Source organism: Zonotrichia leucophrys, chromosome Z (assembly GCF_028769735.1).
Source record: "Zonotrichia leucophrys gambelii isolate GWCS_2022_RI chromosome Z, RI_Zleu_2.0, whole genome shotgun sequence".
Taxonomy (NCBI): Eukaryota; Metazoa; Chordata; class Aves; order Passeriformes; family Passerellidae; genus Zonotrichia; species Zonotrichia leucophrys.
This window is the reverse complement of record NC_088200.1, coordinates 12,358,175-12,375,487: the sequence shown is the minus strand read 5'-3', so window position 1 is coordinate 12,375,487 and position 17,313 is coordinate 12,358,175. Positions and strand designations below refer to the sequence as shown.

General features: G+C 41.6%; 1 protein-coding gene across 3 annotated transcripts in view; it reads right to left on the bottom strand.

The window, feature by feature from the left end:
• The window catches only part of EGFLAM (EGF like, fibronectin type III and laminin G domains), a 76,553-nt gene that overhangs the window by 47,222 nt on the left and 12,018 nt on the right, over positions 1 to 17,313 (bottom strand). For 2 of the 3 annotated variants that reach the window (XM_064736456.1, XM_064736455.1), the window contains exons 2-6: positions 13,591 to 13,703; positions 11,604 to 11,687; positions 10,477 to 10,503; positions 6,007 to 6,124; positions 5,627 to 5,762 (exon numbers count right to left, since the gene is read on the bottom strand). In XM_064736456.1, the coding sequence (XP_064592526.1) occupies positions 5,627 to 5,762; positions 6,007 to 6,124; positions 10,477 to 10,503; positions 11,604 to 11,687; positions 13,591 to 13,703 (478 nt within the window). The remainder of the gene's footprint in view (positions 1 to 5,626; positions 5,763 to 6,006; positions 6,125 to 10,476; positions 10,504 to 11,603; positions 11,688 to 13,590; positions 13,704 to 17,313) is intronic. The other variant, XM_064736454.1, reaches the window with a different exon arrangement.

Genomic DNA, 17,313 nt, shown 5'->3' with positions numbered 1-17,313 from the left:
AGTACTTCTCTAGGTGCCATTATATTTCAAGTGAAACCAGTATAATCATTCACATGGCAGTTTGCTATCAAGTGTTCTAAGTTCAGGCATACAGGCACATTGTAAAGGGGTGGGCAACTTCAAGTACTCTGAAGTTTTCACACCATTTCCACTCTCTCCAAAAGTGGCCTCTTCTTATCAAAGAGAGAACAAAATAAGAAGCTAAACAAATACAAACAACACAGTAATGTAAACATTCACTCTAGGCCACCCAAAATATTAAAATTAAAGTTTATGAAAGTAAAATAAGGACAGAAATAGCTTGCAGAGAAAATTATTCCAGTGTCCTTGCAATATTTATTACAGGAAATAACCTCCAAGTGCACCCTGAATCTACCAGTGTTTACACAGGACTAGCTGCAAATGTCTCCAACAGTCTTAAAATTAAAAATTATAGCACAAGGCAGGCATTTTGTATTTGTTTATTTTCAGCTGGAAGGAAATGCCGATGTTAATTTATGTTTTCTTTTAGTGGTCAATACAGGATTTATTGATTACTGAAGTCCATTGCTTTGTGCCAGCATGGCAAATGCAGTGGCAAAGCAGCAGTTCCCAGCTGCCTGTTTCAAGTGCACAGTGGCACACAGGACATGAGTATTTCATTGTCTCACTAAAAATAAAAACAAAATCAGACAAATGCACAAGATGTAGTGATAGCTAAACAGACCATCTTAAGTCACCCTTCACCACCATTTCCTGGTAGACAGAGAGCATTTATTTTGGCTACTCTTCCATTGTTTCCCTCCTCTGAGCTTTTGATGCCTAGGCCAAAATGAAAATATATAGTGTTTCCCAAATGAAAGCTGTTAACACTGCCTCCTTCCAAAGGCTCGCTTACTAGTGCTTTCAATTTTCCTGTACACATCATCTTTTGGTTTTAATTCCCATCCAAGGAATTCCTGCTAGCTCAAGAGCTGTCTCTTTGCAACAGACCTTGCCCCTGTGTCCGCCCAAGTGGAAACAACACACCTTTGATGAAGGGACCCAAAGGAGGCACTGCACCCTGAAAAGATTTGGAGATAACACAAACAGCAGGCTAGGCTTCAAACACACTCACTGTCCCTCCCAACATTTCCTTCTGCAGAAGTTTATAATAAAGGAAATGCCTGCAAACATGTAAGGATCTCCAGCTGAAGGAGAGGGAAAGAGGGAGATTTATCACTTGACCTTTGCTACTTCTCCAGAATGCTCCGTGTGTGAACAAAACAGTATGAGATGAAAACATGGCAAACAGATGGGGAAGGGAACACAAATTCAGCTGGTGAGTGCATCCAGGGCAAGCCAGGGCATCCCCTGAGATGGGAACATTTTGTTGAAAACTGTCTTCATGGTCCTTTTCTTTATGTTTTATTTCAATGTGTTGTCAACTTTTACACTGGAAGGGCTCATTCTGATACCACTTTTCCCATTTTTCTGCAGCAGTACATTCCCCAACACAGGGGACAGCACCTTGCAGGGCAGCTCCAAGCACTGTATCTGTGACTGGGGAAATCAGACACCTTCCATGGACATTGCCTGCTCTTGATGCAGCTCTGCATCTCCAACACATAAATGATATGGAGAAAAAAAATCTAATACAAGTCATAGTGGTTTTAAGATAATAAATATATGGATAAAGTAAATAAGACTGGTTGAGTATAAACCAAGGGCAGAATTCCATGACAAATGTACCCAAAATTTTGGATTATAGCTTTATGTTGTAACTTGGGAACTGATTCAATCCAAGAAGGTAATTCTTTCTGATGCAGAGAGCAGCAATTTTATAGTCACTTGAACGTCCTTTTAAAATCACCTGGAAATTATTTAAGTGTGAGGCACCCCCTAGCAATCCAATTTTTCTAACGTTTCTGATTGTTCTTCCATGCTGTATTTGTACTCATCTCAAGGGGAAAATTCGTCATATAATGGTTTTAAAAAGTGTTCCAGCAAATAATAAATATGATGACAAGTACAATACATCATCATTTGCGATAGAAAAACGTCTTGTATAATATACAGCACTATAACAAATTATTTTTAGTAACTATTATTATTTCACCTTACTGTGACACTTTGTGCAAAATAGATCAACTGATATGCCAGGCCATCTGTGAGGAAAGGAAAAGTGAACAATTTTGGTAACTTTTTTTCTTGTTAGATATTCTTCTGATACAATATAATGTTGTTAAGCACTTCCTCCCTAATATCTTTCACTCCTCCTTCTTCATCAGTTACCTTCCCCTTCAAGGAGTTAATCTCACAAGCAGTGAGCTAAATTCAGAGTCAAATATGCCTGTTTCGTCCAATAATCAGGGAAACAGTATTAAAAGTATTTTTTCCTAGACACTGGGAGGTGTCTCCCTGGTCAGATCTGTTGTTTCAGGTTTTTTGCAAACAAAAGCAAACAATGACTGTCTGGTTCAGTGCAGGGCCAGAGACAGTTCAGCGGGGAATGGATTCAGGGGTAGAATTTTCTAGGAGGGAGAGGGAAGGCTTCAAACTAATCAAGAAATCTGTGCACAACACTATGCTGAATCTGCACCATCCTAACATCTGAATACTAATAAATCTCCCAGTTTTATCAGCAGAACCTGACTAGTTCGTTGCAGCAGAAGTTTCATGTCACTACCAAGATACTGAAAAATTTGCTTTGCATGCCAAGATTAATATTAAAAGCTTTTGATTTCATCTACATACCAATGAGATGAAAAGAAAGTGACCTGATTGTTTTAGGGTATGTGCTGCTAAACACTTGTGGTTCTGTAGCTGCTATGTGGCTATAAAAATTCAGGTAAGTTAATCACCAAGTTTAAAAGATCATGTAGGCATTCAACGGATTAAAAATTTGAGTATTTGAGTGAAAATATCCAAGACGTTTTTAAGAATTAATTTTGTATAACATCTTTAGGAAAAACACCTAAGCTCATATGCTTAAGTCTGGGGTCTCACTTTAGAGACTTCCATAATAATGTAATTTTTCATTAAATACTTTTCACCATTAACCAACAGAATATTTACACTGAGCCTAAGAAGTCGCACAGACATATATATATATCTGTTTTATTCCCTTAGAACTATCCAGTGAAGAATGAATCCTACAGTCTCCCTCCAGACTTCCAGCATTTAGACAAGTGGGATTGTGATCTCCTTAGTATCCTCTGCTAGTCGGCAGCACAGTAGAGTCTGAATTAGCTCAGCTCATCTTTTACCTGAAGCTGCCTGCTACCCTCCACTGCCTCTACTGAACCAACTACTTCCTTTGGTGCCAAGAGAAATCTCTTAGGCAAGAGCTTAAATAAAGCACCAAATTTAGACCCTGAGTAGAGACAGGATGCAGCTAGCTCTGGTTCTGATTAGATTCTGGTGTCTCAAAACAATTAATATACTGAGTTTTCATGAATGCAATGAATTTCTCCAGTATCATAGCTGAGCAATTGAGAGGAGTGTTTTGTCCCAACATGTTTTTCCTATGGTTAAAATCATAAAGTTAATTCTAAGGAGATGGAAATTACTTAAACAATGTCAGAGTTTTTAGGAATTTGTGCAGTGCCCAAGCAAAACTGCAGATTTGCATTAGAAAGTTATTAATTGTGCAAAATCACAGCATAATGGTGTATTTCTTTGACATAAGAGGACCTAATTCTAATTTACTTGAACTGATTTGTTTTAGTCTTATATTGGTTTAATTTACTAGCTTTAACTCATGATAATAAATTTTATAGTAATTAAAACTATATGCAGCAAAAGACAACGAAGCTTAAAGTTGAATGTTTACCTTTAGCTGCCATTAGGGCTTATGGCTCATTGAACTTACTCCAAATATACAACCAAGCTTCCAAGGCTAAGAGAGCATAATCCCAAGATTAACAAAGGCACTTTCAACTTAGCTTTAAACCTCAAACTAAACAGTGTAATCAAAACATTTTGCTGTTAGCAAATTCTTTCCCAAAGTCTAAAGCAAATGAAACACTGAAATTTCAATCACTCGCATCTTTTGACCTAAACAGCAGCTTTCCACTCCCTGGCTGAACAAAAACATTCAAGTGTGCACTTTTGGTGAGTCAGATGGAGATGATGGTGCCCACTTCTTCCATTAGCAGGCTCCTGGTGCTATGAAGAAGTTTACATAACCCTCCGGGTTCCACTGTGTAGTCAATGAGAAGGCAACAAAATCCCTTCCCCATCAATTGAGCAAATGAGACAGAAGAGATGGAGAGAGAGCAAAAAGCTTAGATAAAAATTGTGTTCAAAAATAGATATTGAAGAAATTTCACTGTAGGTCTACAGCAGACATTACACAAAGGAGATAAGGATCTTCAGCTCTCATGTCCTGCCTCGCAGTGCACTGAATATTGGATGGCCTCCAACTAAATGTGGGGACTTTCAGCTCAAATACAAAGTGCACCAGTTAACACATAGGTTTTCGGTCTGGGTATTCTTTTTGCTATATCAATATCTTTTTGCTATATCAATATCTTCTAAATTGTACCCATACTTTGAAAATTAAGTTCTTCCTGTGTGTTCTAACAACAACAATTCTTTTTAAAAAATTACTATGTTTTCCTTAAGAACAATTTTTTTTGACCTTTTACACATTTGAGTAGTTTAAGAATCAATTCTCTCTTTTCCAGGAACCTCAACTAAAACCTCTAATCAAGTATTTGCTCAAAGGATTAAAAGGGTGAATTTTACATTCACTGTAAGGGAAAACACGGGGAAAAATAAATAGATTTGTATGCAGATATTAGCTCACACACGCATATGAACAGTCAAGTACAAATACTTGTTTATGCTTGCAGATACAATCACCTCCTCCTGGCCCTTTTTATGCAGCTTATAAAACCAATTTGACTGGAAACTTCTGACAGTTCAGTTCTATTGTTGAGAATTTTAAGAGTTCATCATAAAAGAACAAAAAGCACCCCAGCAACACCCCACTTTTCCCCCAGATCTAAACAGAGAGACCAACCTTTCATGTAAACTTGATTAGCATTAGCATAACAAAGCAAGTCTAAATTCTGCAAACTCAAGACAAAACAACTTCATGTTCAAGAGGTGTCTGGGTCTGGCACTGGATTATGTGATTTATTCCTTCAGGGGCTACAGTGTTGGGTTGATGATTGGGCTGGATGATCTTGAAGGTCCCTTCCAAAACTGATATTTCTATGATATTATAACTTTTGTCAGGTAAAACTGTCAAACACACTGAATTTCCAGTCCTCAGATTATTTTCTAAAGCAGCCCAGGGAAACCACTCTGCCAAACATCCTTTTCTCAGCATGATTTGACAGCATTTGATAACAGGAGAAACATAAAACTTCATTAATCCAGGCTGCTGTTAGAGGAACCAGATCAAATCAGACCTTTTTTTTTTTTTTCCATCAGAAAGTACAACTTATTGGTGATTTCATAACAAATTGGATCCTTTCTGGTTTTGTCTTTAAATTTCCATGGTAATTCAACACACACTGAGAGGAAAATTAAGCATACAATACAAAGTAAATAAATCATATCTATATGCAGTTGAACAGCGCAGCTGAGGTTAAAAAGAACCCCAAAACACTATAGTGCTCAAACACTGAAATTCAGACTCCACTAGCAAACTTGCCTGATAAACTCCACCGTGTAGTACTGGATGGGAGAACTTCCTTCACTCACTCCAGGCTTCCAGGACAATGCAACTTCTGAATCAGAAACCACCACGATCTGGGGCTGATAGGGTGGCGCAGGAGGCATGCACTTATCTAAGAAGTGCAAAGGAGCAGCATTAGAGAAGCAGCTGGGTTGCTGCACACAACACCCAACACCCTCAGACTCAGCAATCAAATTCATAGGCTTCTCCCCTCACACTATTGCCCCTCTAAAACCCTACATATGTGGAAAAGTACCAGTGAAATACCGTGATGCTGCACTCGACAGAGGTCAGGTGTGCGTGCTACAGGCATCTGCCCTGCCAGTTGTGCAGCAGAGCCCTGCAGGCAGAGTTACCTTGGGGTAAAGTGGTCACCTCCCTGGGCATGCTGGGCCGTCCTTTCCCTGCCCAGCTGTACGCTCCAATGCTAACGCGGTGCACAGTGCCCGGCTTCAGGTCACCAATAACAACATCCTGCCAAGTCAAGAGCAGAAAAGCACGTTGTGACAGCACTTCTGTGTGACTGGGGAGCGTGCTGAGAGCTCAGACCCAGGGGTCTTTCATGGTGTTTTCCCTGTACTCTCCTTGGGAGATCGTCCCCTGCCCAGTATAGCTCAGAAACAACAAACACAAATAGAATCATGTTTCCTCTCAAGCTGCAGCTTCGCCCCAGGGGAATCCACAAGGTTGACCTGGACCCATTTCTCAGCATAACTCATAAAGTTGCAGATATTTGCATTTTATATGCAGCTTTTTCAATGGTGAAGTCAAAGGCACATATTATTCCCTCTGTTGAGCCAACTGCTAGCATTTGGTATGAGTCTGGTGTGTTTTCCTCTTTTTTTTTTCTTGTTTGTTTTTATTTCTCTTTTAAATTCAGAGGCCATAAAACCTCCTGAGAGTGAAGCAATTTGATGCAGTGTGAACTGATGATCCTTAATTTCTCACAGAGCAAAGCCCTATCCCATCATCTCTCACAATTTTATGAGCTCAGCTAACAGCCTTGACCTCAAGCAAGCATTTCCCTTATTTGTCCTTCTGCCATAAACACAGAAAGATTAACCCACAGACAACTACCATAAAGGAGAGAGTGCTCAGCTCCATGTGGAGAGCTTGGGCTGATGAATACTCTTCAGAGGAGCCTGTTCAAATCTCCCAGAAAATAGAAAACATCACCAAAACATTACACTTCATCACTGACTGCTTCACATAGCATGGATCAGCATCAGACATTTAGATTTGATCTTTAATGGAGAGTACAGACATGTGTACAGAAACTGAGTATTCTTTACCTGCAGCCTACCTGGAATGTCTATGATAATCCCAGACTTATGAATTTTGACAGCATATACAAGGAAAGAGAAATATCAGGTTCTATACCACAGACTGTTATGGTGTGAAAAATAAGCACTTACAAAAAACCTGTTTTGCAGCTATTATTCTTCTGGGTTTCATTCTCTGATGTTAAACACATTAGTCACAGTGTATTTGAAAATGCAGAGTTCTCACTTTTCTTCATATTGGAACAAATCTGCACTTCCAGTTGCATTAAAATAGTTAACAATCCCAAAATTTTATTAACTGCTAAATTTCCTTTTGATGGTCTTTTGGAAAAAAAACACTTCCTCTCTACTCTTTGGGGAACTTACATTGTTACTACAACATTGTTCAGCAACACCCTGCCATCTGTCATTTCTGTGGACCTGGTTTTGGAGGTCCAACACTGATTTCCTATTAACATGGATCACTTGACCACTATCTTGTTTTTCCATCATTCACCCTTGATCTGCTCAAATGATCTGGACAGGCCTGAGATGAATCTGTGATAACAATGCTGGAATAGTAACTGTCCAGAGAGAGGCAGCAAGAACACTCATTCTGAAAGATTAATCTGGGTGTTTCAGTCTCATAGCTGAAGGGAGTGAGGTCTTTTACAATGTGATCTGAGAAGCCAGTTGCTGAAAACCCTGTACCTCCTTCTGGTGACAGAACTGATCCCCTGCTCCTGCCTTTCTATCCTCCATGACATACATACTGTCTGTCTGCCCTTAAACTATCTGCATTTTTTTCCTGCCAGTATTCCTCTTTATTACACTTATGCTTATGAGGAAAAATCCTTCATTTATGCGTCTTACTGTTTTCACACTATTCAGGAATAGTATGAAATAGAACTTGGCCCTTGGAGAGAGTTAGATATTCATGTATGCGCCTCATATTATTACCTCCAGACTCAAGTCTACAATAAACTGAACTGAGAGAATTTCTTTGAGTTCCTGCCCAGTCAAGATCAAAGCCCTGACATCTGCTAAGGTATTCAGTAAGTTCAATGTGTGTGCCCTCAAAACCTCAGCAAGGTGTACTCATGTCTTACACTCATGGCTACCTGCCTCCTCCTGCAGTGCCCTCTCCACGAACACAGCCCTGGAACACGCAGTGAGTATCTCTGAAACCAAACATCTCATCTTCAAGGACAGGGATATCAGTGAATAAGTAAAAATTCAGGACACCATCAAGCTACCCTAACCTGTGGCAATGTCAGGGAATACCCTCCTCACACCAGGAACATTTTCAAATCAGATTCTGGAAAAGAAACACAGTTCATTGTGCCCCACTGTTAGGTAGCCTTGGAATACACAGTTAATTTATTTTTTCCTTGTATTTAAAAGACAGGTCTTAAATCCAAGTTCTGTCCCTCTCAGAAGAGACAGAGCAGCCTCACAGATAACAAATTTAGGTAGTATGTGGAAGAGTTATCCTCATCATTTTTGTAGTGCCCCCTCCACTCAGCTTAGCTCTGTATTTTGAAGCCTGACGCTCCAAACTCAACACTCAATTACTGATGACGCTTCAATAGTCACCAGCTTCACCCTCCTGCCTTGCACAACTCTCTTGCTAAAATCCTGATAAATGACATTTGGTGTTCTCGTTACAATCTCACATTGTTGAACAGGGTGAGGCAATGTGATGCCTCTTCAGTGGCAGGGGAGCCAATTTCACACGGATTATCCCATATATCCCTCCCTGCCCTGCCACACTGCTTCCCTTTCCTACAAGTGTGTTGAAACTGTGAGGCTCAGTAAGCTGCCTCACAGAAACCAGGATTACAAATTGTTTTCCAGAGGAATGTCTGTTTTCTGTTTTGTTTTAATCCAAAAGACCATCAGACTCTGGATTACAGCACAGCTGCAGGAACTGAGCTGGTTTAAATGACACTCTCTCCCCTGGAGACAATTCCTTCCCTGAACTACTGGTCTAAGCTGGTCACTCCATTTTGTACTGGTATGTTTAGTGATTTGACAGGGAGCAGTGCTGCTCTCCAGGGCTCTGTGTCCAGCCTAAAACCTCCCACCTTTAGAGCCTACTAATTTTTATTGATTTTTCTTGTTTTTTATGTGTACTGGAGTTCCTGAATATTATGCCCCATTAGAACAACTGCCTGTACTAAAAGGAACTGCATCTGCACTTCCCCTGGCTGCTGTCACTTACATATTCTCTGCTTTACGATGATATAATACACAATAATACATTATCCACTTTGCTAACACACAGACACATAAACAGGAACATGCAGTGCAAATCAGCTCTTGCTGCTAAAGCAGTCCCACGTGGCCCAGAGAAGCCTCCAAGAAAGCAGCAGGGTCACACCAGCACCAGGAGAGGAGTGACGGAAACATGAACTATGCAGACTTAACCACAAAACTATTGCAGATTTCTGTTGAGTTTGGTATGAATACAACAGAAAGCATTTCATCGAGAACACCACTTCCTGGAGGATTAATGACAGCTGGGAGCTGATTAATCCCAGCCATTCATACTTCTCCACAAGTACCCCTCAGAAGTGTTATTTTTATCAAGCAGGAAAAAAGTGCCCAGCATGGAACCTCATTTCTGAAATGCCATAATCCAGACTCAGTTCATCTAGGATTGAACCAGATAGTCCTGGTTCAAGTGCATCCTGAGGACTCAGCCTCCTGTAGTCCAAACAAACTGCCCTTATTTCAGACCACAGAAGCTCTGTGAGCTCCACCAACCATGTGAGATTTCTCTATTCCTAAAATAGCTCTCAGAAAACAAAAGTTTGCAAGAGGCTGTTGATGCTAGGGATTTCAGTTAAACACTGAAATTGCTGTCCTTCTCCCATCCAAACCCAAGCACCTCCTGCTTGCTTCCTGCTCACAATAAACCCAACCTGTTTACTGCTCACAGGAAGCAGACTGGACTGAGTGCAGGACTGGAAATAATCAATCTGATTAATTCACCAGCTGCAAAGCCATTAGGAGAGTTGGTATTTCTTTCAAACTTGTTTTATACTAGTAGCTAGTCTCCCACTCCTTCCTCCTGGGCGTTGCAAGGCTGGCCTCTTCCTGTACTCCTCCTCCTCCTTGGCTCTCTCTGGACTGGCTCAGGTTTTTCCCTCTTCATCTCCTCTCCAAATGCCAGACTTTGTTCTTCCCTTCTACTGTCTGCCTGGCTACTTGACTGTCCCCATAATCTCTAAATCCTCACTGGCTGGATATATCTCATTTTTTACAAAATTTACTCCATCAAAACAAGACATCCATAGATACCTCTAGTGACTGAGAAAAATTCATTGCTAAAAAGGGAGTTACTTTGCTTATACATATCCACCTTGTCCACCTGTGGATTTTGAGCTTTTTGAGACTACTATCTGCTACATTTGACCACAAAAGATCATGTGTAAGTGCTACATAGAATCAACTTTTGAGCTCAACTTTTGCATGTGTCTGTGGAGAGACCGAGTCAGAAACACTCAATTTTATTTTTAATCACATCTGTGACCAAGTTTCATGTGAAGCAATACTTACAAAAATTGCTTGTCCTTCAAGTTGACCCTGGGAAAAAGCAAATAGGACTTGTTAAAAACTAAAATAATAAAAAGTGATGGCAAAAACACATAAATAATGGGTCAGGGAATTAAAACAAGACCAATGCTCCAGCATATAGCAGTCTATGTGGCTGTTAATCATCTGCATGAGTACAGGGATACAGACTTTCCTCTCCCACTGATTAAGAAATACTGCTGTTAGGATTAAGATAAAAAACCAGTGCTGTTTGATCTTTCTCAGCACTACTAGCGAAACTAGTTTTTAAGAAACAAAAAAGGCAAGAAAGGAATACAGAGATAAAGATAAGAAGGGAGAAAATAATGCATGAATAAATAAATGATATATCATGACAACAATATTGTTTTATTCACTGTGATCCCAGAATCCTGCAGAAGTCAGAACTGACAATCAGAGTGATGGAAACCTGCAGGAAATCTGAGCACCCTCCTCACTATTGCTTCTAGTGAAGAAGTGGGGCAGAAACAGGGAAGGAGGAAAGAGAAGGGGAAAATGGGAAAAAACCCCAAAGCTATAAAAGGAAAAACATAACTTTAAAAACAATGGAGAGCAATGAGAAAAAGTACTCCTTTCAAGAGCAAAATAAACACCAGCGACTGGGGCAATCTTCTAGAATATGAACTTGCAGAACAGCAACTAAAGTGGCTATATTTCAGGAGGCCACAGTCTCACACAGAAATGGAAACACTCTGTGTGTTAATCACACAGCTGTGTCAGACACTGCAATACACATACAGTGATAATGCAGCTCTCTCTCACAGACTCGTGCAATTCCACCCCTTGCATGTGTGAAAATGCTTGCATTTAAGATTAAAAGTTCTATTTTAGTAGATTTCCTGACAAAGGTCAGTACTAGGAAGCTGAGAGCAAGTCCCAATAGTTTTACATGATAAAACAGCAAGACAAGAAGGAGGAAAAGTGCATCACTCAAACACAAAAACACTGTGATTTCCTTCTGCTCAATATCCAGAGCAGATTTGGGACTTGGATCCTCACCACCATATTTCACAAAACTACAAGGAGACAGTTGCAAGTTTCCGCTTGCATGTTCTGCTCCAGTGGTCTGATTGTTGAAAAGAAATACTCACCATGCTAATCATATCCAGACTCAGGGGAACATCGTGTGAGAGCTGTTTAACTGCTTTGTCACCTTCAACTTCTGAGTAAAAGACCTTGGGAAGAAGATATAGTCAAACCAGTTACAGCAATAGCTCAGTATTTCAGAATAGCTTAAGAATGAGTGCACCAGTGCATCATTCTCATACTGAGGACAGAATGTGAGCCCATGATCCCCTGCCTTTTCAAATGCAGGAAAAGCTGAAGTCCTTTAATACTCCTTACATATTTGCTAGAAGTTGTCAGTGTAATCAAAGGACACCATCACACAGTGAATACACCTACCTAATGTGGAACACATTCGTAGTGCTTGTAGAACAGGCCTGAGCTGTTTCATTGTGCGTCATTTGTCTGTGGTTAAATGGACAGCTGAAGAGCTGTGGGATTAGTCTGCACTATACAGACACCTTACTTCATGCAAGAAAGATGTTGACATTTCATGATTATGACATTATAAAAATTGCTCTATCATAAAATGTCTCTCCATGTCTGTTGCCACTGGGGACTAATGAGACAGACAACCAGCTTTCCTGTGCACATAGACCCAGAGATGCCAAAGGGTCAAGACACTTCACTGAAGACATTTTGGGTAGAGCACTATTGTTGCTGCTTGTCATTGGTTTTATGATCATGCCACGCACCAGCTCAAGGCTTAATAAAAGAAGTGGAGCTCAGATTCTTGATCTGCATGCATGAAGAGTGACCACTGTGTATGACTTAGGCCACTTAGTCCCTGCACCTCTGCTTTCACAGAGAAGGGTGCACCCAGCTACACATAGAGCCTACCTGAGGTAGTTCCTGGCTGTCAGCAAGTCTTTTTGGCGTTTTAGACTACTATATGCTAGTTCATAGCACTTTCATAACAATAAAATGAACTCTGCAGCTGGGCTACACTGGTGCCATTTACAAGACTTGTGGGATAAAGGAGCATGTGTACCGGAAATATCTATTGCAGGGATTTTTCTCTTTATCTTACTGTACATTAATTGTAAGATACTCAGTAGTATTCTGCTTCCCACCTTTTTACATAAAGCTGAATTTTGGGCATTTCATTTCTGGAAATTTCAAATCTGTCCACAGAAAATACTAGTAAGAAAAACTGCTATTCAGGTTTTTTTGTTGTTGAGGGGGAAAGCAACACATTCTAGTCAACATCTCTCACTTTGGCGCTAATTTCTCACTGACACACTTCTATTTTGGGATTGAGATTCATTGCCATGGAATACCTGTTAAAACAATACCTAACAAAAATGAATGAATGGCATGTTAGTGCTCATTGTTTTTCTTCTTGCACACTAAAATACAGTAACCAGTTTAGCCTAGCCCTTCTCTTTTGTTCTATAGGCAGAAGGTAACATGGCAGAGGCTTGATGGGGGTCAGAGACTTACCAAAAAATCTGCTGAGTGCAACAGGAAAATCATTCAGCTTCTTTAACAGAAACTGACTTCTGAGGTAGGGGGGAATAAAACAAAAGCCCTTTTGATATTTATGGCTACAGGTGGGTTCCCAGGGACTCTATGCAGCACAGTACCTATCTAGGAAGAGATTCGATGAAACAGTCCTTCCCTTGTACCTGCTGCAAGTCTGGGAAGTTTTAGAGGCTTAGTTTGAAAACATATTCCTGCTAAAGTAATCCTCAGGCTGGAAATACAAGTCAAAGTATCTGCATTACCCTCACTTGCACAGTGCAATATCGACCTGCTCTGCTCCACTTTACTGTTTTATCAGAGAGCACTTGAAGGAAAACCACAACAAAACAGCAATCTATATCCACTGCAGGCCCTTGGAATCCAATTCAAATGCCCATCACAGCTTGTTTCGAGAACATGAGCTGCTTGTTTTTTAAGGTTACAGCTCAGTCTGCTGAAGCCCACTGTCCCCTGGCTGTTTTCTGGGCAGTGGCACAGTTTGTGAGGAGCAGGGGCTGTGCTGCTGGGTTCAGAGTGTGCATCACTTACCGTGTACCCTGTGACGGTGCTCGCGTGCTGCTTTGGCATCTTCCATTGCACGCTGAATGCCGTGCAGTTCAGTGAATCCAGCAGAATATCCAGAGGAGGCCCCAGCCTATCTGCTAAAAACAAAACGGCGTTGTGTGAGGAGCCATAGGACAAAACCCCTCTCCTTTTGCTGCCTGGCAGGTATGTCTTTCAAGAATAGGCCTGTGCTGCTCTCACTCCAAACTGTCAGACACATACCACTACTCAGATTTGACTTGTGTGCTCCTTTTCCCTCTCCACTTCTGACTTCCAAGGTAGCAGTGGAACATCAGGAGAGGGGGTGCAAAGGGGGACATCTCTTCTTAGTGAGAAAGCTGTTGCTTAGCTTAGGAGCACCCAGTGCTTCAAGCCATACCATTGAACAACTCATAGGCTTTTACATTTGTTCGTGACATGCTGGATACTACCCAGGATCCAAAGACAGTGACATTCACACATTCATACTGCTTGTGCAGTACAGCTGTGGCACAAATTTGGATTACTGGGAAGGTCTCCCAGGAATGGTCTGAAGACAGCACCTCTCATGCACCACAGGTGTAAGTCAGTATGGACATCTTTGGGGAAGCAAAATCCAACCGTGTGGAAGAGAGCCAAGCCCTGCCACATTCCCTGGGCCGTTGCCCATTTTCTTCATTAGCACAGACTTAGTCCCATGGATTCCTGCTTGGCCCGGTGGCTCTGAACACAGCATGTGCTACCTCCTATGCTCACCTTCTGCCCTGCACTCAGCAGTAGCTGGAACCACACACCACCTGCTACTTAAAGGAGTGATACACCAGGGCTGGTGTATCAGTGTCCACTTAAAAAGCATTTCACATTCAGAAAACAGCTTTCCAATCTTCTCAACACCCAATGAGACGGATTAGCATTTCAGCTGCATTAGTAATAAGGAAGAAAGAATACCCCCTAAACATTCACTCTTAACATATTCATAGCATCCTTGTGTTACTTTCTGGAGAAGCTCTATGAGACAAATTTGCTGGAAGGCATAGTTGCTTAAATAATGAATTTTAACCAGCAATGACAAATAGTCATGTAAGGCAAGTTTCAAATTCATATTCTGAATGCACTATAGGCCAATAACATTATTTACTGAAAGTATTTGGTGAATAATTTGGAACAACAAATAAATTTGAACAAAATGCAATCCATTTGTAGACTATCTGCAAACAGAGAGCCAACATCTGTTTAATAAGAAGCCACATAATGAATTATTCACTCAGCCCTAGAAAACACTACTATCTCCAGGTTGCAGATGATGAAAGAGACACAGAGAGCCAAACAGTGACCTCAGTTACACAGGCCTATAAATTGTCACTGTGGAGTAAATACAAAGCCCTGGACTATGCCAGGGAAAACAAGAGCAAGGAGCCAGAGAGGCCTATATTTTTATCCTCCCTGTTTAGCTATCCCTAGAAGTTAGGGAATTCCCCTAACACAACAGGGATATGGCTTGATGCTTGCTTGGGAGCCAGGCCTAAGCACCATCAGCCCGAGCAGTGTCTTTGCAAGCAGCCTCAGGTGATGGCCAGGCTCAGCACACACTGCATCCTGCCCTGCCTGTGGCAGAGCCGTGTGACAGGCAGGCACATGGCACCAACACTGCAGGGAACCTGCTGCCTCATGCCCACAGCAGCAGCCAAGAGCAAGAGGAAAGCCAGTGGCAGCTGTGACCCCTGCACAGAGTTATTTCCTGGGGAGGCTAGAGGGCAAGGCAGAGAGGAGTATCTCATGCAGCATGGCAGACCCAGAGTCCTCTGCCGTCACCACTCCTGGCCTGACAGCCCAGTGATGTGCATCTGGGGATTCAGAGTCACTTCTGCTTGTCAGAATTTCACACAACCTGGCAGAAAGTAAAAAATGTCCATTTCTGGACTGAACTTTCCCTTCTCAGCCACGGCAAAGTGACGGCAGGATCTGACACAAGCACTGTTTGTGGCACTGAGCTGCAGGAGATGTCATGGCTTTTGAACAACCATTTCAAAGAGGTTTGTCAGCTGACCAAAACTGGTGCAGCACATGTCACCGCTCTACTGACAAGCCATTTTGAGATAAACCTGAGCTTAATGTATTTTGCATGATTTTACCGAGCATCATGTATTAAACACACTAAATACAGATATTGAAGCTGGTCTAAACATTTACATCTTTATGTCAAACTTCATGTTTAGACTATTAAAAATAATAAAGAGTTTTCAAGGGTATAACTCTTGGGGTATCTGTAGTTTCTCCCACAATTGGGGTCAGAATTTGGTCTTCTCAAAACTCAGCATGAAACCTCTGTTAATCTGGTAGGACCAGGCACAGTGCAAAACCGCAACAGAGCCTCCTCCCCTGTGCACCCTGTGGATTGGGAATCTGCAGACAAGGGGGGTGAGACATATCCACTACTTGTACATCTCTGAAGATCGGCCTGAGTGATGATCCCCCTGCCAGTGCCCCCTGCAGCTGGGTCAGTGAATACCTAAGAAGGCATGGAGGTTTGCTCTGATCATAAAGAACAAGGAGCCAATTTATATAAACAGTAAAATTAAACGTGTTTTGTACAAACACAGTCGTTCTCCTTTCTGGCCCATCAGGCACAGACAGTTCAATACTGTCCAAAATGCTCTTATGGTAATGGAAGCAATGACTCCAGTGCTATGCAAAGGAGCCATTAATCAAGGGGGAGCACTCTCACACATATATTATGACTATACATTGTGAAAGTATATCAAACACAAGAACTTAGTGAGGATTTAGCCTCATTAGATAAACAATGTTGAACTGACAATGTTGTGTTTACTCTTCTGCTTACAGCTATTTTCCTTCCCGTTTATACGTCTTTGGTTCCATACTTCTAAAAATATGCAAAAAACACTAAACCAGTAAAAAAGTCACCAAAGAAGCTCTCCAAGTAGGCTGAAGAATACATAAGAAGTCTTCCTGAGGTGGAGTAAATTTTGCTATTTCAAAATAATGACCATTATTTAAATTTCTGCTTCACAAAAGCAACTCAAATTAAAAATGGTGAAAAAGCTCATGCCATCAATACAAGTCTCACTTCTATTGTGGCACTCACTGCCACATACAACAGCCTCTGCCCAAATATTAAACACCCATGGGCTACCATCAGGGTGGCCACAGGCTAAAGGTGTGCCTCCTGGGAATGGTCCCCAGCCTGGGCCCATCAATGGTGTTATCCTTTACTGCAATGAAGAGCTGAAATTCTTTGCTGTGAGGGTGGTGAGGCACTGTCACAGGCTGCACAAAGAGGCCATGGATGCCCCAACCTTGGCAATGCTCACAGCCAGGTAGGAAAAGGCCTTGAGCAACCCAGTCTAATGGGAGGCGTCCCTATGGCAAGGGGACTGGGATTAGAGGGTCTTTAAGGCCCCTTCAACCCCTGAGCATGCTACCATTCTACCAGTGCAGTCACTGAATCCACCAGCAGAAATGTCACTTCCATGTCTGCCCCTGCGATTTTGCGCAGTTACCTTGGGTACACAGCAGAAACACTTCCAGTGAATCCACCCTCTGCTCCCAGGCCAGCCATGCTGGCCTCGTGCAGGGCTCAGGAGCAGCCATCTCATCCCGATCCTTTCCTCCAGCTACTCCAAAAAAAACTGCTTACACAGGAAGCTCTTCCTTCCTTCCTTCTGGTCATGGACTGAAACCAAAATCTTACTACAGTGATGAACAGTT